The 22,472-nt window shown below is 38.4% G+C and overlaps 1 protein-coding gene across 1 annotated transcript; it reads right to left on the bottom strand.

The window, feature by feature from the left end:
- Window positions 1–4,052: 4,052 nt before the first annotated feature.
- shoc2 (SHOC2 leucine rich repeat scaffold protein) lies at window positions 4,053–21,092 on the bottom strand. The gene is made up of 9 exons (XM_026170339.2): window positions 20,955–21,092; window positions 9,835–10,877; window positions 9,190–9,327; window positions 8,958–9,088; window positions 8,617–8,805; window positions 7,743–7,865; window positions 7,303–7,440; window positions 6,920–7,037; window positions 4,053–5,909 (listed from the first exon to the last, which is right to left on the bottom strand). Exons 2-9 carry the CDS (start codon window positions 10,499–10,501, stop codon window positions 5,701–5,703), a joined length of 1,713 nt encoding a protein of 570 aa, XP_026026124.1. The 5' UTR covers window positions 10,502–10,877; window positions 20,955–21,092; the 3' UTR covers window positions 4,053–5,700.
- Window positions 21,093–22,472: the final 1,380 nt, after the last annotated feature.

Below are 22,472 nucleotides of genomic sequence, written 5' to 3'. Positions count from 1 at the left end.
TGCACCTGCTGCTCTTTTACCATCTTTCGTTACACATTATGTAGCATAAATGAAACCGTATTAACCTCAAAGGCAAGGTGAAAATAGCCAGTCTGAAAGTGAATTATAGATATATGGTGAGAACATCTGTGGCAATGCTGCATGTCATCAACCTGACAAGTGAGAAATGCTGGATGCAGACAAACCGCGGGCAATACTTAAGATTAGAGCAACCTATTTCTTTCCGTTATCATCAGTGGCGTTTGCAGCTGTATTCTCTGCACAGGTGAATAATGAATCACATCAGCACTTCCAAGATGAGCTGTGAATGAGAACAGACTCAGCTCTGGCACAGGTCAGCAGCGATGCAAAACAAACAGGAAACGTGTTGTGCAGTGAGTGCTGAAATCGTCCCCGGGGGTGACACACAAAGACTGCTTCCACTGCTTAAGTGGAACCAGTGGAAAAACATTTGTTTATTTCATTTAGAACATTAGAAGAGTGTACTTTTATTACAAATTAATAAATAGATTTTTCTTTCTTTGTATTTTTAGACGGATTGCATTTTGGGCTACGATAAATCTTAATGATTTGTTATTGAAGAAACTACTAGCTCTTACAAAAGTTTCTTATCAAGGCAAAGTCCCACACCACCAGTGATGAAGCCCCAGTGCATGTCCCACTAACTGGAACTGTTTCTCTGTACAGCTGCTTGCTGTTGCCACATTTTAACAGCACAACCACCTCTTAAAATTGCCACTGTGGTTACATAAAAAAAAAATTTGTGTGTGTTTATTTGGTTGGTTGGTTTCTGCTATTTTAGAAATTATTGATGTTGTGTTTTAAAGGTGAGTAGCCTATAGTAAGTTTTGATTTTCAGAGCATGATGATTGATGACGATTAAGCACGATGAGTTTTTACTTGCACTTTCCTTTAATAAATCATGTGGATGTTTTGGATTTGCTCTCATGTTTTTTCATCATGGTGGGGAAAAAAACAGCTTATTAATTTCAAGTCTCTTTTAACTTCTGATTACTGTTACCCTTTAACATTAGGGAAACGTTAATATTAACTTAATATTCCCATGCTGTGATGTCTGTCTGGAATACAAAATGGAAACAAAACGATAGAAAAATGGGGGGGGGGGATCCTGACTCTAAAAAAAATGTGAAATTTAAATACAAGCACATGAATTTGTAAATATTTATCAGTTTATTACAGTTAAAAAGATGTATGTACATACAGAACATCACCAAACATGGTCATTTTCACTCATTTGCAAAGTAGTACTCTGCAGCTAGTTGGTATCAGAATAATTTTCTTACAATGGGGCGGCATTGATTAAGTTTGTCATTTACAACCAAGCACAAGAGTCGGTGTATTTCTCTTCTTTTCCAATTGCCAAATAATGCTTAATAAAGGCATATATATCCAAACAAATAAAACATCGGAGGGGGGTGGGGGTGCTTAGTAAAACAGACTGTTGTTTAATTGCTGGTCCAGATATCCTGTTTCAAACACACAGCTGTACACAGGTGGAAACACCTCAGACTGGATCTTGGTCACTGGTTAGCAATGAAGACTCACATAGAGGTAGTCATGTCTGCGTCTGCTCGTCCAGTCAAGAAACAACTCATCCAAAATCTGTTATGTCCAAGGACCCGCATCTCTTTACTGGCGTAAAAAGGAAATAAAAGAAAAAATGACTTTTTGTGGATTAAATCAAGCGGTCATAAAGGTTTTGCTTGGTGCACATAAGGCAGTCAAGTAAATGTATGGAGATACTACAGGAGGATGTGTCAGTGGCTGGGTGCGATTCAGATAAGTATGCACTGGGAAAGATTGGACAGCTTCACATTAAAGGGCCATTCCACCAAAGCTGACTCGGTTTATATACAAAAAAGATGAGTAATTATGAATCCATGTTCCCTCATGTGGAAACAAACCTGGAATTTTTTTGTTGTGTTTCTGAAAACATGTCCAAAACTACCTAATCTCAGTATAGATTTATTTTTAAGAAATTAAGTTTAGTCTCTCTGCAAAACTCCTGAATTAAACCTGATATAACTGCAGAGATAAGATATTAAAAAAATAAATACGTTGTTCTTTCGCAAAATAACAATGCAAGTCAGTGTTGGTGGAATTCCCTTTTAATGCCAAAGACAAGGGAGACGTAAGCTAATGCACATCCACTTGGTAGCATAATGGCATCATCTTCCATTGCGCTCTCTGTTTTCTTGAAAAACTCATCACATTACAGATTTTGTAATACTGAGCCTACCATAACGTCAGATTACTGTACAGAGTAAAAGGAAAAATAAGACAGAAGAAACTAGACCCAAATTTACATTGTAACAACCAGTTGCTTGTCATCAAGTACAGTCAGTGGCCATAGACACAAGGAATAGCCAAACAAACACATAAAAAAAGACCATTAAGGCTGCTTGTCAATGTAGATTAAGTAGGATAAGCATTGCCACACAATGCTTCGACACCCTTTGCAATATACAAAAAGGGAGCATTTGCAGATACACCAAATAGCCACTAAATCGAAATCTTCTATGCAAAAACGCCCGATTCTGACCCAGACAAATCATGTCAAATGTGTTCAACATGCTTGTTTCCTGTACAAAATAACAAGGCAAGAAAATGATGACTTATGATCCAGAAACAAAAAAGCAAAAGGAGCAAAATGACTGATTCTGTGATGCTCTCGATGGCCTAAAATCACAAACGATAGAAAAATAAACAAAATACTCCAATTATTTTGGATGCACCAGTACGCAATACATCATCACCACCTGCAGCAACAAGTCAGCACCTGGAACTGAATGGACAGGTCGGTGATCTCCATCTCCTCCTCAGAACATTAAAACTACATTCCACGATCTGATAAATGCTCTCCACTCGATCAGCCCCGCTCAGTTCGTGCCTCACCTCCCGTCATCTCGTCTCTTCATACCCTGGCATTCTCAGCCTTGCAAAATGGCACATGAATAAAGTAAAACAGAGAGACTGAATGTAAAAATGGGTCACAGCGCTCACGCTGCATACCTAATGCACATCTCACTTTTGAGTACTCGTTGAAGGCATTTTTCACACAATTGTTTACAGCTAAAAGTAAATACACACACAAAACAAAAGAAACTTCCAAAGCTTTTATATAAAACCCAGGAATGCAATGCCTCCGGTGTGTTGTTGAGCGTGAACACAGAAAGCCCTTTTTACAATTTTTTTTGTCTTTTTCCGACAGTCTTGTACTGTAACTGCGTTAAGCTCAAATATGCACCTTGTGTTGTCTCATCGTTGTGTCCGAACGATTTGATCTGTGTGAAAACCACCGGGCCTGATGCTTAACCGAAAAGGTCAGTGGATTTGTCCCTTGTCAGGTTTTCGAGTGAAGTCTCTATCGTTCTTGGGAGTGGATCGTTTTCCCTTCTCCTGCCCTACTCGGCTCCCTCTGTCTCGGAACAGCATATGTTTAAGTCCATGAAAAGCAGCAACAGGTTCTGCTGGTAAATTAGAAGCAGCGTTTCATTGTTCCCCCAACCCTGACCCGACCCAACTCCAACGTGAGCTGTGGTGCTCACGTCACTTGGGCTTCCTGTTGAGAAGAGTGGCCAACACAACCCACTAAAACACACCAAGCTGCTGCAGAGAAAGTAGGCCCACACATGTCAATACAAAAAAAGATCCATGATTGAATATAGAATTGGGATGCAAAACATCTTAAGGAAACAAAAAAGGTTTGGTTTGATTTCCTTTTGTTGGATTCTTAAAATGCACAGTCACAGGAGATAATACTAACTGAAAGCACATTTTATCATTTTGAATAAAAAAAACAAACAAAAAAAAACCCCAAAACAAATTGATTTAAAATAAACTGGGCTCATTTGAAATGCAGTTAGCTGTTATGCTTGCAACAGAGAAAGCAGGATATGTGAATATTAAAACTGTCTCACACCCAGAGACCTTTTTTTTTTTTTTTTTTTTTTACAGTTCAAGAGAGCAGGTTCCTTTGCGACTGAAAGGAAAACCTTCCCCAAAGAAAGTTACCATTTATTTTGAGCCAGTGAAACTCAGCATTTATATTTAATTGATACAAATTTACAACCGTTTAACAAATAAAATACTTCTGAAACAAAATGCCCCCATTCAAAAATAATCAATGAGAGACTACTGATTTTTTTTTTTGTCTTAATATAGAGAATGCAAATAAAAAGTGCATACAAGCAGCAGCATTGCTGGGACAGTGTGGGACAACAAAGATATCTTTAAAAAAAAGTTAAGTTACAAATCAATACAAATCAAGGGAATAGTTTGCATGATGCTATTAAGATTCTTAACTCGACCCTGTGAAAACAAACTACAGAAAATTAAAGACATCTTTTAAAAAGAAAAAAGAAAGAACTTTCAAGAAGTTACCGGCCAATGTTTTATTATAAATGTTTTTCTTCTTTTTTTTTTTTTTTTAAACTCTCATACACTCACCACTTGCTCCAGAAGCTCAAAACGTCTTTTAAAAACGCTTGATATGTTGGTCAATGATCAACTGGATGACCGCTATGCAACCCAACACTGAAGATAATATCAAACAAGTAAACATAACTAAAAATTGCACTCAAGGCAACAACCAGTATTTGTATTAATATATAAAAACATCATTTATCCCATCACCTATGTATGCGCTGATGTTTCTCAATACCTTTTTGTCACATAAAATCAATATAGACAGGGCCCACAGCACTGCCTGCTTTGGAGAAAAGTCCAAGTTGCTTCTGTTTTTCAAGCATGTGTGATTGGCATTTCTCTATGTATGCATTTACTATCTCCTGCTGCTATTTATTTTAAAAAAAGACCCTAAAAAAGTAAAAACAAAAAGTAACAGCAGTAATTTAAAAAAAAAAAAAAAAGTTACCGAAATAATTTATGTCTTTGTACTCTTGTGGTCAACCGTGTTTAGAAATAAACCACTGGTTCACTCTAGACATAGGCACATTTAAAAAAAAATTAAAAGGTTAAAAAAACAAAACAAAACAAAATGCCAAAAAAAAAAAAAGAACACCATCATTAGACCTTTGTTCTCTATAGTCAAGAAGCAATTAACACAATTTATGTCAAGGGAAGATGAGGTTTAAAAAAAATGTTTTAAAAATGGGAGAGTCAAAAGAATATATAACAAGATGACGTTAAAAATCACGGCAGCAGCAGTAAATTAAAAGTTCCAAAGACTTTTTGTTTGTTTTTGCATACAATTGTATCCTTGCTCACATAATAGATGCTTGTAATTACCGTAAATACATTGGCAATGGGAGCATGGTTTATATGGTTGAAAGACTTGCCACTTAGCTCACAGTTACTCAATATATATAACTTTATATATCTTCAGTTTTGGCAAATAGATGGAAATAATTCCTCTTGTATGATTCGGAATGAAAGACGAGTTACGGGTGATGGACTGGCGTCCTAAAATGACCGTGATAAACTGGAGAAACACAGAAGTCAAGTCTCCAAAGGTTTGCTTTGCTTCTGCCCAAGGATGATAAAAAGAAACATTTTCCTCCTCAGTATCCTCTTTTTATTTGCCCCACCGACACCTGTTGTGACGAGTGTGTTTTCTTTACAGTGTATGATACACATAATGAGGGTGGGCAGGCAAAAGGGTGCAGAGCAAGTGGAGGGTTTGCAGTTAATCAGGACTGGCATTGAGCTGCTCTTGGCTCAGACCATGGCACGGTATGGTCCCTGCATCTTGAGGAACTGAATGATGAAGGAAGGGCCTCCTGCGACAATCTGGGGTGGCAGATGGGTGAGGGGACAGTTCTCTATGCTCATGATGGACAGTTTACTGCAGAGGGCCAGCTCAAATGGAAGGCTGTGCAGGTTGGGGTTGTCGTTGAGGTACAGTTCCTCCAAGTTCTCCAGTGTGCCTGAGGACAGACATTATGCAGTGTTAGTTTAAGCGTATACTGTCATCCAGGGAAACTGTGTCAATAAAATAATTTTTTTTTCAATGATAGCTCCTTTATTTAGTATATTAGATTTGATGCACTTTAAGCACTCATGAAATAGCAAATGAGGTACGCATAAGTGCAATTAATTCCAGCGCGCCAAAAGCTCAGGTCAGATTAGGTTCTGGTCATCTCCGCTAGACACCCCTGGCTCTGAGCAAAACAGCATCACCAATCTATTGTTCAAAGAGACAGCCAATGAGAATAAACTTGGGCTAAAAGCAGGGCACCTAAGTGCAGTTAAAGATAATCCAGGATTATTAAGAATGAAACTGTGCAAAGCTGCTGTAGTAACTACCACGTCAAGAATAAAAGTATTTTATTTATATTGCAAGAGGTTTCCTTGTAATGTTTTGCAATAAACTTTACTGATCATGATACCTAATGTTGCAACTAGTAATAATACAAACTGCCAGTTAGTGTCCTTTTGAAAGGCTTCACATGTTAGTGAATATGAAGGGCAACAACATAATTCATTCATATTAGAAAGGCCAAATTAAACCAAGCTCAGAAAAAATCATTAATGGCCATTAAGATGGTAAGGGCAAAACCTCCAATCTTCATTAGCTATACAAATTTTAAGTCTTACAAACTATAAATGTTGCACTGTTACTGCTTCAAAAGAAAATCCAAATACCTCTATACCACATCTATAACCTACTTCTTCTCTCTGCCTAAACACTCTAAAAATACACTAACCTTATCTTCTTTCCCCACTCATTTTAATCTCTGGCTTAACGCAACACTAACAAAGCTATCCAGATTGGTCCAGTCACTGGGAGGAAGGGTCAGAGGTGGCACATACTGTGGACTGTTAAGCTCTTGAACTCTAATGGTTACGCTTAGCCTTTATGGAAAAAAATAATGGTTACATGTATTTTCTTTGTCATAAAGGAGATTTTCAGAATGGGTATAAGAGGAGTACTGACCAATCTCCTCCGGAAGGTGTTGCAGCTGGTTCTCCCCCAAACCCAGATGAGTCAGGTTGAGGAGGTGGCCGATTCCTCTGGGTAACATAGTCAGCTGATTATTTGTCAACACCAGTTTCTGAAACGAAGGTAGAGACAGCACAATGAAACTGTAAAAAGGCTTCTGATTCCACTGTATGCCACAGCATTTACCAGCTGGAGACCAACTGTGGATGATTATCTAATGTGTAGACAGGCTGTGCTGTATCTGCTCCTTAAAACTAAAGTGATTTCTATGATAAAGGATTAGGATCTCAGTTTTTAAGATTGTTAAAACAACTGATTCTGATTCATATACAACAGAAATCAGAGCAACCAGACAATTTTAGCAATGGTAGGCTTACCTGTAAATCTTTCAGATAAGCGATTTCATTAGGTAGACATTCCAACTTGTTTTCCTCCAAGTCAAGCTCCCTTAACTTTCTCAAATTCCCAATACCATGTGGTAACTTCTTGAGAAGATTATTGGACAAAATTAACACCTGTGAAGACAATGAGGGTTTTTTTTAATAAGGAACAATCAGACAGCTTGGCACTATTAAATATAATGATTCACAGAATTAAACAATTAAACATCACAATTAAACCAAAAAATAAACCCAGAAAAAGCAACAGCGGCTGATATGAGTTTATTTAATAAATCACTAGCCTCAAAGATAAGTTCCCAATGTTCATAATTTATTATAAATCTGTACCAAATATCATCTCTTAGATATTGTGCTGAGATACTAAAAAAAAAAAAAAAAAAAAAAAATCACCCAACATTTATGTATGAAAGACTCACCTCCAGAGAAGCAAGACCACAGATATCCTCTGGGATCTTAGTCAGCTGATTGGTGGCCAGGTTAAGTTCAACCATGCTAGTCCATGTACCAAAATCCAAAGGCAGTGCTGTTAACTGGTTGTCCTGAGCGAAGACAAAGGAAAAGCGTTATTAGCAATATAACTGACTATTCAGTGAGTCAACAAAATAGGGTGAGCAGACTGATGGATTACATTAGATATGCTTCTTACAATAAAACATATTCTTTTGAAATGACACTTTAAGAGTACTCACCGTGTGTTTTTTTCCACGTAACAGATATTTGACTTCGATATATTTAATGATTCCATGAACTTTTATCGTTCTACCTCACTTTTATTAGAACTACTATAAAAGCAAACTTTCCAAAAGTGCAGAATGTTGATTTGTTGCTTTGTTAAATATCAAAATTTTCTATGAATTCACAGGAGTGCATAACTTTTTGTATGTGACTCCATATTGCTCAGGTATAACAAAGCTTCAGTTCAATACCTGATGTTCCTGTGGTTTTTCTTCTCTGAAGATATTTTAACATGTCACAGCACAGATTCAATAATGTTCAAATTCAATTTAGCTCCCTCAGTTTCAGCCTCCTAGTATTGCTCATGCTGGCTCACAGTCACAGCTTACTGGAACACTTGACAATAACAGAGCCATTGTCCACCTGGACCTTTCTTTTTACGACAAGTCAAATATGTCTGCGGTAAAAACCAGGCTTAATATTCACCCGTTTTATCCTCTTGTGATACCTTACTACCACCAGACTTTGGCAAAAATAAAACAACAGCAGATAAAATGGAGATAATTTAACCAAAAGATATTAATTGTATATTGTATTACAAGCGTGTAACTATACCTTCATGTTAAGCTTGCTTAACACTTTTGCCCTGGAAAAGATGCCAAAGGGTATCTTGTTGATACGGTTGTGCTCCATGTTGAGAGAGTAAATGGTTGAGAACTGGGATGGCCCACCCACAGGGTACGACTGGAAGCAGTTTCTTGCCAGTGTTAAACTCGTCAGATTGACCAAACTTGACAGCAGACCCTGGCCAAATACAGAAACAGTAGCATGGCAGGAATCATATGAGCAGGACAAGGCTGTTGGTATATGCGGTTGGGTTTTACACTGGATATATTCACAAGTAGACCACAAACATATCATATTACATTTGTGATAAAAATCCATGGTCTACTTACCTCTGGCAACACTGAAATGTTGTTGTTTTCAAGATTTAGCTCCTCCAGTTCTCGACATAGCGCTAAAGATCTGGGAATAGCTGACAATCTATTGTACCTCAGACCTAAGCGATTTATGCTTGCCAAGTTTCCTGAAATAGTAACCAAAAACATTTTTTGCAGTCTTTTTGTATCATTATTAAATGTAGCTGGATTCACAAACTGATGAATACAAATGATGTAGTTATATTACCTATAGTCTCTGGGAGGTCCAAGAGCTCATTGTGCTGCAAGTCGAGGTTAGTTATCTGTGTGCAATTTCCAATCTCCCTCGGTAGGTGTTCCAACTGGTTATGGGCAACGTCCAGAGTAATGAGGCTGCATAGCTCCCCTGCAAGAAGATGCATACAAAATACAAAAACTACTAATTCAACAAGGGTGTTTTCAATATTATACACTGGCCTCACTGACAACTTCTAAGCCTTTTGTCTCATTCCACATAAAGAGAATTAAAATACAGATTTAAATGTGCAGAACAGATTTTTTTTCCCCCGAATTGGAACAGCCAAGTTAACAGCAACAATTTTTAAATGCACTACAGTACGTTAGAGAGAACATTGACAATTACAACGCTGTTATTAGTTTGGGATTTTGGAATTTAGTAATGGTCTATGTAGTACTGCTGGAGCTGAAGGAGACTGTGTATAGGGGTGTTGTAGAATCATATACATTAAAAAAATGGCCATCACAACGTACACCCTGATTGAAAATTAATACAGCTAAATATTTCAAATCCATGGTCAATCACTCCCTTACACTGGAATCTTCTTACAGTCAGTGAAAAAAGGCTGTCTTTTGTCCTTCCTTCACCTGAAAAATTCATTTCCATTTTACTCACCTATCTCAGCGGGTAGCTGTTTGATCTTGTTCTCACGAATGCTGAGCATGGTGAGTTTGGATAGGTTTCGGATGTCCTTCTCCACTGTTGTAATGCGATTGAAGCGCAAGTACAGCGTGGTCAAAGATGTCAAGCGATAGACGACTGGTGGTATCTCTCTTAGCTTGTTATGTCGGAGGTCAAGCATTCGAAGCTTCTTCAGGGAGTCCAGGGAGTCAGGCAAACTGGTCAGGGAGTTCTCACTGAGGGCCAAAGTGACCAGGCCTGATAGGCAACCCACCTCAGCTGGCAGGCTCTGCAGCTTATTGCTGTATAGGTAGAGTTCAGTCAACTGTGTCAACTCCTTAATGGAAGTGGGCAGAGTGTGAATGGACCGCTTGGACAAATCCAGTCTCGTCGAATTCTCCTCCCGACATTTGTTAAGCTCTTTGATCACCTCTGCATTACTGGACTTCTTGCGTGTACCTGTTGCTGGGTTTGGCCGCTTTATCGTATTGTCAACGGAGAAGGCAACACCTGGTGTTGAGCTGCTGGTGTCCTTCTTTCCTTCTTTGGCATCTTTCCCTTTGGTCTTCGGGTCTTTGCCCCCATCCTTCACTAAGCCGGCCGGACCACCTTTGGGGTCCTTTTCTTTCGTTTCTTTATCTTTACCTAAAGTACTACTCATGTCGACGTTATCGGGGAACCTACAAGATTGCTCATGGGAGTCTCTCTTGTCAGGTCACTTATTCCAAAAAAACAGGACAGACAGCCAAAGAGGCTTTTAAAAAACACATTCCTGTGCAGGCCCACACATTTACAATTACCCTTGGAATAAAGGCCTTTGGATCCAAAGACTTTTTGGATACTTATGATACTTTGTCCCTTTGTTAAAATGCCATGGGAGAAAAAATCCTTTGAAGTAGCTGGATTGTGGCATCCATAGGCCACATGCTTAAGTGTTTGAACAGCACACGATCCCAGGACCTTCGGATGGAAGCTCTTTCCCGTTGCAAAGGTTAATGAAGGTTTGTTTTTTTCTTTTAAAATTCCTTCGACGTTTGCTGTGGGAGAAAAACAGAAATTTTGTTTAAATTGGCAATTTTTACACTTTACAAATATAACACTTTGGATTTTGACAGTAAATTTTAACTAGCTGTCAGTCACTTTCTCACACAATTTTTGTTTCTTTTAACTCTTTCCTGGCAGTTCTGACAAAAAGAAATACCCCTTTTTGAAAGAACTTCTAAGAACAAAATGTTTAGAAATATTTTCTACTCTGATGATGAATCTTAAAAGTGTTTCCTACTAAAAGAATGCAGTTCTCATTACCATTTAAAATAAATCTTTAGTCCTCTTGTAGTGGGTAGGGCTGCCACAAACGATTATTTTGATAGTCGACTAGTCACCGATTATTTTTGCGATTAGTCGACTAATCAGATCATCATCCACTGGACGTAAAACTACAGCTTATTGCACCAGCAGCATCTGCTCTTATATAACTATCATTAGCTTACAGCTTTAAGCTTTTAAGGTGCTAACTAAAAATAAAGACAAGATGATAGTTTATTCAATTTTAATGAAATTTGCAGATTGTTTCGGTAAAGTTTAATAAACTCCTTGCTATCTAAAATATAACAGGACACCGGGGTATATTCTCCAGCATCTCACACTTCTGATAATCAGCTGTCTGCTTGACGTTTATTCAGCTGTGTAAAAACTATAACTTTAATCTCAGCCAAACCGATTTACTCAGGAACAAATAAAATACTAAAAAAAAAAAAAAAAAAAAAAGGCCAAACAACAACATTTTTAATTTATCTAAGTGACTCATATATATTTAACCTGAGTCGCGAAAGACGGCGGTGGGTTTGAAAACAATTTGCCGGGAGTCCGGTGTTCTCACGGCGCTAGTGACCTAGCCCCCGGCTAGCTATCGAGCTAGTGGGTAACAGACGTCTCCGAAAACTGAGCCGATATTTGAGGTTTACACAGCTACATTCTCGCCTGAAAATATGTTAAACGTTTATTTTGTGACCCAGAAAGAATAATAAGAGTAATATTAAAACTAACTAGCTACCGCCATTGTTGGAAACTAAGCTGGGCCGCGCTATGAATTCTGGGACAAAGCTACTTCTTCTTCTTCGGGGTTTAACGGCAGCTGGAATCCTTGTACATGCAGTGCTGCCATCTTCTGTTTCAGTCCGTTATTACACTCTTAAATCCTGCTATTATTCCTGCGTCTTTTGCGATCTTACAAAGCTTCAAACGACACGTCGACTATTAAATCAGTCGTCGACGATTTTGATAGTCGACGTAATCGTGACTAGTCGACAAATCGTGGCAGCCCTAGTAGTGGGCAAAGATCAGAATATGTGTATATGAAAACTGAGAAAAAAAAGAGAATAAAATGTAAACATGCTCCTTAGAGTTGTGCTGATATATGACAATGTCGAGATCAAAGATTGTAAAAATGAGCGGCGATAGCATAGGTAATTTTTATTGCATTTCCTCTTTAATGCATTAAATCATTATTACCATTATCATCATTATGAAAGTTTAATAAATTGGATCTGCCTTCACTATCATTTCTCCATAGAATCAACACATGCAACACAGAGATGTCTGGGTTTGCAAAGGCACGAAATTAATGTGAGTGAAGCAGCTGTAGCGAACCATCATCATCTACTGACAGAAAACAGGAGGATATTTCTGACCGCCGTACTGATTTTTGAATTAGAGCTTAATGTGACTACTGAGATGCTCTTCTATCTTATCTCATTAGGCCTTAGTCATCTAGGTCTAGAAACCAGGCAGTGATCCCCTGAAAACATCTGGCTGCTAGGGAGAAGCATGTATTCCCAGACCGTCTGACAACAGGCTGCTGGCTGCCAGTGTGTGAATTTGCAAGAACTGAAAAGAGGGTGATTGATTTGATCACTAGCAGGTTGCTGCTGTTAACGAGTGTAATACAAATAGGAAATTCAGACCACTCACCCTCAAAGTAAAAAGTTGCAATTTTTGAAACATGGTGGTTTGAGTGTTAAGTAGGGCTGCCACGATTAGTCGACTAGTCACGATTACGTCGACTATCAAAATCGTCGACGACTGATTTAATAGTCGACGCGTCATTTGAAGCTTTGTAAGATCACAAAAGCAGGAATAAGTAGCAGGATTTAAGAGTGTAATAACGGACTGAAACAGAAGATGGCAGCACTGCATGTACAAGGATGCCAGCTGCCGTTAAACCCCGAAGAAGAAGAAACTGTGTCCCAGAATTCATAGCGTGGCCCAGCGCAGTTGTCAACAATGGCGGCAGCTAGTTAGTTTTAATATTACTCTTATTATTCTTTCTGGGTCACAAAATAAACGTTTAACATATTTTCAGGCGAGAATGTAGCTGTGTAAACCTCAAATATCGGCTCAGTTTATCAAGACACCACATATTTTCAAAAGCGCTCCGACGTTTTCGGAGGCGTCTGTTACCCACTAGCTCGATAGCTAGCCGGGGGCCATGAGAGCACCGGACTCCCGGCAGATCGTTTTCAAACCCACCGCCCTACTCAGGTTAAACATATACAAGTCACTTAGATAACTTAAAAATGTTATTGTTTGGCTTTTTTCAGTATTTTATTTGTTCCTGAGTAAATCGGCTGAGTTTATTAAACTCCACCGAAACAATCTGCACATTTAATTAGAATTCAATTAACTATCATCTTGTCTTTATTTTTAGTTAGCACAGACCTTAAACACTTAAAGCTGTAAGCTAATGATAGTTATATAAGAGCAGATGCTGCTGGTGCAATAAGCTGTACTTTTACGTTCAATGGATGATGATCTGATTAGTCGACTAATCGCAAAAATAATCGGTGACTAGTCGACTATCAAAATAATCGTTTGTGGCAGCCCTAGTGTTAAGGACTTTTATTTTAAATGAAAAAAACTGTCCATTTCGAGTTTGTATCACACTTTCACAACCGCTTGAAGGTCAGCAAATGTTTTCAGACATATTTGTGTATTTCATACAAACTACAAGTGACCACAGCAACCTACTGACCAAAGCAATTGCACAGAGGGTTTCAGTGCAGCACCGTATAGCTCTTTGCAACCAATTTCACTTGGCGATAGCAGCAAGCAGCCTCCTGAAACCACTTGCCAATGGTAAGGAATACTTAGTCAATTTCACAGAAACCTCACGCAACCAGTCAAAACCGGTTGAGCAACCCTCCACCCACCTCCTCTGTATCTTTTATCAGACATAACTGGTTACCGGGAGATTGCAGACCAGTCTCTCAACTTATGTGATTGGAGCTGTGACTTTTTTCTTCATCTGGTTTTTCTGTCAGTGGAAAAACTCAGCTGTGTGAGAAGGGTATGGAATAGAGGTCAGGCGAGATGGGTAAGATAGGTGAAATGTTTTATTCAAGGGGGGGAGGATGATGGATGCTACTACAGCTCTACGGTTAACAAGTCAAGAGTCAGCAAAGGTTGACTTTATACCGTTTTAGCTGTTCAGCTGATATCTACCCACTTAAGTTAACTACTTATAGTAGACTCATTGTTGTACTGAACATGCGACATTGCTAGAAAACTGCCGGAACATGTTTCTCTTATTGTGTTTCACTGGCATTTAAACAAGATACACTGACAATATTCTTCCTTAAAAAAACAGGTTTCATATGCTGTCATTATAATTAAGATATTGAGTGTGCTCTGCCAGATCAAGAAATCTGTTTAATTCACTCAAGCATAACCTCACACCAACTACAAAACAAACATTGCATTGTTCTAAGTCTAACACCCCACTTAACCACCCCATACAAAATTTACAACGAAATGATCATATTGACTCCTGAGGCAATACTTATGCCCTAGATGTCCAGAGCAAACAAGAACGGATGTTAAAGAATATACATGTGTGGTACTTGTCTCAAATACTCCCAGACAAAACACAGTCCTTTGGATCTTTATGTGACAAACTAAGACAGCCTCTCTCTGGCAGCCGTCTCTGTTTAGCCTCTTGCTGGTGCACCTTGATGACTGTGTAAGCTCTCCAGCACTAGTACAGGCTAAGCTGCAGCAAAAAGAGAGGCAGGTTTGGCTCAGGATCAGAGCTAAGTGAAAAGGTTAGGACTGCTGAGAGTAATCTTTAGAAGTGGTTTTCAAAGCATGAAGTTCCCACAACAACAGGTCATATGACCTTTTGGGTAAAAGAAATGTTTGGTCAATAGTAGCACCCCTTACATGAGAGAAAGCCTTGTAGTGTGTTTCTGTAAATAATAAAATGATGTATCCACTGCTCTTTTTCCCTGTCATAAATAAGTTAAACAGCTAATACTGTCTCTAACAGGCATACCTGTGTACTACATATTTAAAGAAAATGAGAATACCCAGGCCAGTCCAACTCCTAGAGCAATGTAAACCAAACTGTGCAAGCAACTTCCTTTTATGGTTGTACTCTCCGTACTGCAAGTAAAAAAAAAAAATCATCTGTATAGATTTGAATGCAGTTATAGACTTATAAGAGTTGTTGTATGTTATGCACACAATATGCACACTGATTTCAAATCAGTGCAGTTAAGAGTCCAATGCATTCTGCTTTCATTTAAATCTGTTTCTCTCGTCTCTGTGAATGGTAGACATGAGCATTGATCAGTGGTCACGACTATTTGCATAGTAATGATCGTGAAACTGAGCTCATGGCTCACTGTTAGTCAGTGGTGCTAGTTTTCGTCATTATGCGAAAGTACTGTTTATAAGGTTAGGGAAACCTACAGTGAACTGAGACTGAAGAAGTCACGTGAATGTGTAACAAAACATTTCTCCTGCTACATCCAAATGAATGGAGAAAACTTTCTCTGATTTTTCTCCACTCCTTTGCTTTTTTTGGTTCACCATGTGTGTGCCGATAAAAAAAGAGTTTAAGGTAACTTGTCACATTACTGGAAATGAAATTCCAGTACAACTGTGGATGCTCCTTAATCCAAAAATGAACCAATATCAACCCCAAATTTTTGGAAGACAGCTGCCAAAACAATCCTGAATATGATGACAAAGGTCAGAATGCCACAAGCTCTGCTGCTGATAGTGGAGTTAGTCGTGTCCGAGGCACTGGCTGGTCTCTTGCTGATATAGTTGAAGCACAAGAAAGAGATTAGGGCAACTCCTGGCTCCATAAGACCAACATTTAGGCTACATACAAAAGTAAAAGAAAACGAAAATGAAGCCAAGAGAGAAAAGCAATGTTGTCCCCTCCCTTTGAGCTTTGCTCCACTTGATTTTACCTGAATACAGTCAACTAAGGAGAAATATACTTTTATTTCATAGGTATTCTGCTTAATTTGTCCTTGGGACTAAGCACCAAAGAACAGTTGCCTCATAGATAAGGCAAAGACTGTGTCTCATTTATGGCAATCTGATCAACTAGAATGCATTTTATGCTTCAATGAATGAAACAGTCAAAAATATTTTTATTCAAATCCTGGAGCATTTCCTTTGGGAGTGACCAAAACCTCTCTGGTGGGACCAAAATTCTTTGTATGCAGGATAAACCCTGAATTTGTGATTATCGTATCATCATTGTCAGTAGCAATGACAGTAAAACATTTCCCTAAGCAAAACAAGGGTATTATGATTTGTATGTGTCAAATAAATGCAGTGGTTTCTGTAAAAATCACTAAGTGGCTTAATATTTAAATGAGCAAATACATTATCACTTCAGAAGGATAATAACAGAACACATTAAGAAGAAGCACCAACAGGTAAGAGCGCTGTTGAACAACCACAGATTCAAGATATTCAGCCACTAGGTTAAGGCAAGTCCCTATTTGCATGAATGTAATGGTTGGCTATAAATACTGGAGTCCTGCTCAATTTGGATCATTTTAACATTGGCTCTAGCAGGCAGCATTCAAAAGCCCCTCACTTGGCTAGGTTCCTGCACAATGATAAATGATGATAAATAGAATCTAACAGCAATACATATATTCAAATACTAAAGACTGACAATATGTGACACCAACCTTTCAAGTGGGGATATGCTATAGCCAATACGGGTGGGAGAAAAACTGACACAAATATGAGAGATTTTGATATTTCGACTGCCAATACCCTATCGATACAGGGACACCAAATATCAATAATGTATTACAGAAATTAAAATACTCTTGTGCACCACCAATCCTGAGATAATTTTAGCCCAACAATATTACATTTTGTTACAAGGAAACTACAAGGAAACAAATCTGAACACACTCAGCTTGACAAAGCTACCTCCTAATTCAGAACAAGCTAACAGCTCACTCACAAGTAAAAATAGGATAGCAACCTCACTGCATCTACTAAAATTGGTGATGGCATCAATTTTTTTTTTGCATACTGTAGTGTCTGAATGGTTGCTCAGATTTTGAGAGTGTTTCACAATCACAACCACTTTTGATCGCAAGGCAACTGCACAGGTGGCCAGATAGGAGGCAACCTTTCTGCAAACAGTCACAGTCTTACTTAGACTTACTGCAATCACTCAAGTGAGACTGCTAAAGGTTTGCAAATAATTTCTAAGCTATAAATGCAGACACATTGCCAATATGTTACCACCAGTCTGAATGCGTTTCCAGGAGACTCGACTCAGCTGGCTTTGAGCTGGATGTATTCTGGTTATAATCCTTTTTATTAGGAAAGTTGTTGAGTGTAAATGTAGCAGTTCAATATGAATTTCTGATAAATGATACAAATATGTGATAGCAATAGATATTTGATTTTTGACCATTTATCACAGTTAATTGTTGTATTAGCATAAAAAGATTGCATGCAATTGCCAACTTGAACCATTTGAATCACACACTGATAGCAAAGTGACTCCACCTTAAGATAACATTTCTGGCAGTGTTGATATGCCTGAAATCTCATTTTGCACCAAAAAGAAAAATAACTTATCAAATAAGGTCATCTTATTGAATGAAAAAAAGATCAGTGATATCTAGAGAAAACTGCTGTTACTTGAAAACTTTTTTTCAACATAAACTTTCTCAACAAATAACATTTAAACTCATCTCTCAGAAGAAATTATATACATATTATTAAGGCTTATTACAATAAATATTACATAAATTAAAACACTCCACTGTAAACTAATATCAGAGTAGGTCTTCAGCTGGTTTAGCATGTAAGACAATGTCCTATCCTATCCAAGTCAACCTAATTGTATTTAAATAATGCTAAGTCACAACAACAGGTCCCCCAAGGTGCTCCTAAAAGTAAAGAAACTCAGACACCATGTAGAATGATCAGTGTAACTTTTCTTCTCTATGTGCATCACTCTAATTTTGCACTTTGAACATTCCCTCACATCAGTTCTGATAGTTTCAGTAATCTACATCCAGCAATTTGCTGAAATCTGTGACTCCTTATATTGATGTTATGCTTATTATTTTTTATTACTGAGACAATGATTGTTATTCTCTCAATGATAAATATAAAACCTGCGGTGAAAAAGTAGCCAGAAATGCACAAGAGATATTGCTGCATCGACGCAAAGTGTAGTTACATTTCTAGGAAGGTACACGTCAGGTTATGGTGTAGAGTTTCAGAAGGGTTTGTGGTTATGATGTAGCTACAGAGCAGATTTCCTGCTGAGCCATAATTTCCCAGTCAGCAGTTAGCAATAAGCTAGCTAGTTTTTTTTAGCATCTGTTACCCCATGGCTCACTATAGTACCTTTGTGTTAATATAAACACATTACAGCAGACAATCTCTTTCTAAAAAGACTTGGATAAGGGTTCATTTGTTCTTAAACAACAGGAAAAAAAAAGTGCATTTATATTCAGGAAGCAGACACTGAAAACAGACAAATCATAACCAGGTTAGCAATTAATATGTTGTTATGTGGTCTGAGTTATGTGTAACCAAAAGGTTCTATATCCCAGGCTTAATCCTCATAGTGAAACCTTACTTGGCTCATCTGTAAGCCCCAAGGCTCTAGTATACACAGAGATTATTGTTATTATTTTACACCTCATTCTAAACATGTTGTACACATACTGAAGTCTAAGAAAAAGCCATAGAACATGTAAAATGACAACATAATTCTTGGGGGACTGTTCAACCTGAAGACACCACACACATACGGAAAAGGTTTGGTCGGTTGTCAGAACTAGGTTACTGTTAATGCTGTGGTATTGGGTGTGCTTAGTCAGACCAAGAAAGTCTAGTGTACCAAGGATAAACTCAAACCGACTTGCTCCTGCTACGCAAACATGGCCCAGTGGGTGTTAACATTGCAGTAAGCCTACAACCCCATCCAAGCAATCGTTCAACTACTTAGCTAAACCCTACAAAATCCACAAAAGAAAGACAATTTTAACTAGATACGTATGACTGGAAAACCTAATAAGTCAACAAAGGACATAACTCATGTGAAATTATGCAACTACTCAGCCAAACCTGTTTGACCAGAACGGTAAATTATGGATGAGCCTTTAGATCACCCTTCACAACTGACTGATATGCTCATGTGTGACTGTGTGTAAGCTGAAACTACTTGTTTAGCCAATGTAAATATGAGGCTGAACTCAAGCAAGGTTTTGCAGAAAAAGCTAATGCATTTGTCCATCAACACAACCACAACACCACCATAAAGTGCTATTTGAACTTCCCACATAGACTAATGAAGTTATCCATTAAGGATATCTTGGGCCCATCTGCTAATGTCAGTACATTCAGGCATGAGTGGAACTGTTCTCCCTTGTTTGTCCATTATAATCCCTTTAGGATCAGATGATACATGTGCCGATATATCAGCTAATTAGAGAATGCAATAAAGCACGTCCGAAGCAAAGAAATGTTTCAGAGTCAGATTCAAGAAATATTCAGTCATCTGCTTGCTGGTACTTCACAGTAAGTTGAGGCCTGTCAATATAGAATCTCCGTATGATAGAAGGACGCAAAATTGCACAACAGGGGTGAGGTGGCAGCTATCGCTGTTGCCACTAAACAGAACTCCACATGACCCCACTAGGTTGAGGGGGGTCATGTAGGCTACGTGTGCAAATGGCAAACCCCTGGAAACAGACTACCGACAGAAACGGTAGCTACCAGGTCGAGAAGTCGCATTTCAATATCACCCAATTTCCATGATATGAACACCTAATATGGGTATGACAGTGTATTATCAGTAATGTGAGTGTAACACCTTGACGCTAATAATGCTACGTTGTGACTGTTAACCTAACTGCACAAGCTAGACAACTATTTGTCGTAAACCAACTCGAGTAAGCTAAAATGTCTTCTGTTAGCTAAGCCACTTATAAAACTAAGACATATAATACACGTCTCAAAGTCTTTTCTAAACTGGGAGAAACTGCAACCTGCTAAGACGACTGACAACAAGGCAGGAAATAAAAACAGCTAAGCTGAGCGTCAACGGCACGGCAAACGTCAGTTAAACCAGACTGCTAAATTGCTACCGTCAGCTAGCGAGCAACTTAGCTTACAAGCTAACGGTACTTTTTTTTTCCCCAAACAAGGAAAATCAAAACAGCTGTCATTAGCACATAATGAAATAAAGGACCATTGGTGGGTGTTTGCTAGACCGTGCAGAGAGGGTGTCGAGATTTGCCCTTAATACTCACACCCAGCGCTTAGCTTAATCATTAGCAGAGGTGTGTGTGTGTGTGTGTGTGTGTGTGTGTGTGTGTGTGTGTGTGTGTGTAACGCAGGCCCGAGCGGAGCGGCTGTCGGACGTAGACCGACCCGACCGAAGGGGGGGAAATCTCTGCTGTAGCCAGCTGAGTGCATACGGGTAGCAGATACCCAAAGAGAACATCCTGTGAAGGCGTGAAGGCAGCTGATATCCCGACCCGAGCAGCCACGCAAGGCCACAGAAGAGCCGACAACCTGTAACGCTGAATCTAAGCGCCGTTCCCGTTGTGAATATGAGCCGAGAAAAAAGAAAACAGTGAAAAACAGCGGCCATTCCGAAGCTGAACAAAAGAGTGCGTTCGTACTCGCCACCGCAAAATGACACATCGCTGTTACACACGCCTTAACGAGAGGCTGACAAGTACGTTACATCTAGAGCAATGCGTTACCGTGCTGTGGGGATAAAAACGTCCAATGTTAATGTACTAAAATAACTGCTTTACCTTCAGAGGTGTGACTCCGCCATCCTTGCTGCTTCCTCCTCTTTTCCTACACTGCTGCTCTGCTCCCCTCCCTCCCCCGGTCACCAAACTGCGTCATTCACACGCCTAACCAATGTTATCACGAGACTTTGAAATGCAATCAAACGTCCATTATTTTACAAACATTTATCTGTGAAAATCAATCTGAGACAATAATAATGATTGATTACAAACCGGAGCATTAAAACAATGTATTGAAAAGAAAATTAAAAAAAGAAAACGAACTCATACAAATCTCTGACTTTTATTAACTGTAAAACTGTGCAAATACATTCTACAACTAAAAAGAGATGAATGTCCTTAAAAAAAGCAAGCGGATTTGTTTTCTAATTTATGTCATGTCTCTTCTTCTTTTTTTACACTTATGAAAGTTTTCTGAGTTTTCAGCTCCTGAAAACGCCCCCTCATAAGTGTAAAAAAACAAACAAACCTGCAACCACTTGGGGCTGTGTCCAAAAGTTATTCGCTCCCATGTTAAAATACACACAGCAAAATGTGTAGACTTGCAAAATAGATGCAAAATAAAATCCAATGAATAAATAAAATTGTTCAATGTACATTTAAAACAGTACTACAACAGGCAATTCTATAATTATAACCTATACACTGGGCCACCTTTACAAATACAAGACAGATTCAAGCATCAGCAATCTAATTTAAACCACATCATGAACCCATCTGCATAATAAACAATACAAGCATGGTACAATCACAGAGAAATATAGTCAGAGCTATAAAGGTGCAAAAATATCTGTAGTTATGGCTTAGTGCACAATATATGAGAGACTTTCTCTGCAGAAATGGGTTAATGAACTCACCAAACACTAGGATACTTGTGAATCCAGAATATATAAAGGCTGCAGTTTGTTTTGCAATCTTTGACTGAGCTCATGCTTTTAAACCTTGTTGCACAAGCTAAAAAATTGCCTCTTTTTTAGTCTAATTTAGACATATGGGGGTTAATCCAAACATTCCGAATTGCATAAGCCCATGCCCCACAAAACCATTTCTAGTGCAATTGCTGTAGATCCACTACGGAGCTACTGTTAACCAAATAATTAACATGAGTGTGATTGTTACTGCAATAACTTACTAGTGATGCGAGGGGGCAGAGGCCACACAGTTATGGATGGGACTGATAATGCCACCCTTTCATTCTATATGATAACTTCTGGCTTCAAAAACAATAACATGGCAGCAGACAAAATGCTTATGTTAGCTTTCATAATGGGGAGTACAAAAACCAGTGGTCATGTCCATGTTTTATATACAGTTTGTTATCTTTACACATTTAATTTACAGTGAATACAATTTACAGATGACAGTGGAAATACACTGCTCAAAAAAAAAAAAAAATAAAATAAAGGGAACACAAAAATAAGACATCCCAGATCAGAATGAATGAAATATTCTTATTAAATACTTTTTTTTTTTTACAAAGTTGAATGTGCTAACACCTGTGGATGTCGGGCCCTAATT

The sequence above is a fragment of the Astatotilapia calliptera genome, chromosome 6 (assembly GCF_964374335.1).
Source record: "Astatotilapia calliptera chromosome 6, fAstCal68.1, whole genome shotgun sequence".
NCBI classification, from domain to species: domain Eukaryota; kingdom Metazoa; phylum Chordata; class Actinopteri; order Cichliformes; family Cichlidae; genus Astatotilapia; species Astatotilapia calliptera.
This window is presented reverse-complemented; position numbering and strand designations above follow the sequence as displayed.

Coding starts and splice junctions, on each gene's coding strand:
- shoc2 (XM_026170339.2), bottom strand. CDS start 10,501: ATGAGTAGTACTTTAGGTAAAGATAAAGAAACGAAAGAAAAGGACCCC. Junction 9,089..9,189: donor GGACCTCCCAGAGACTATAG/GTAATATAACTA, acceptor TTACTATTTCAG/GAAACTTGGCAAGCATAAAT. Junction 5,910..6,919: donor ACACCTTCCGGAGGAGATTG/GTCAGTACTCCT, acceptor GTCTGTCCTCAG/GCACACTGGAGAACTTGGAG.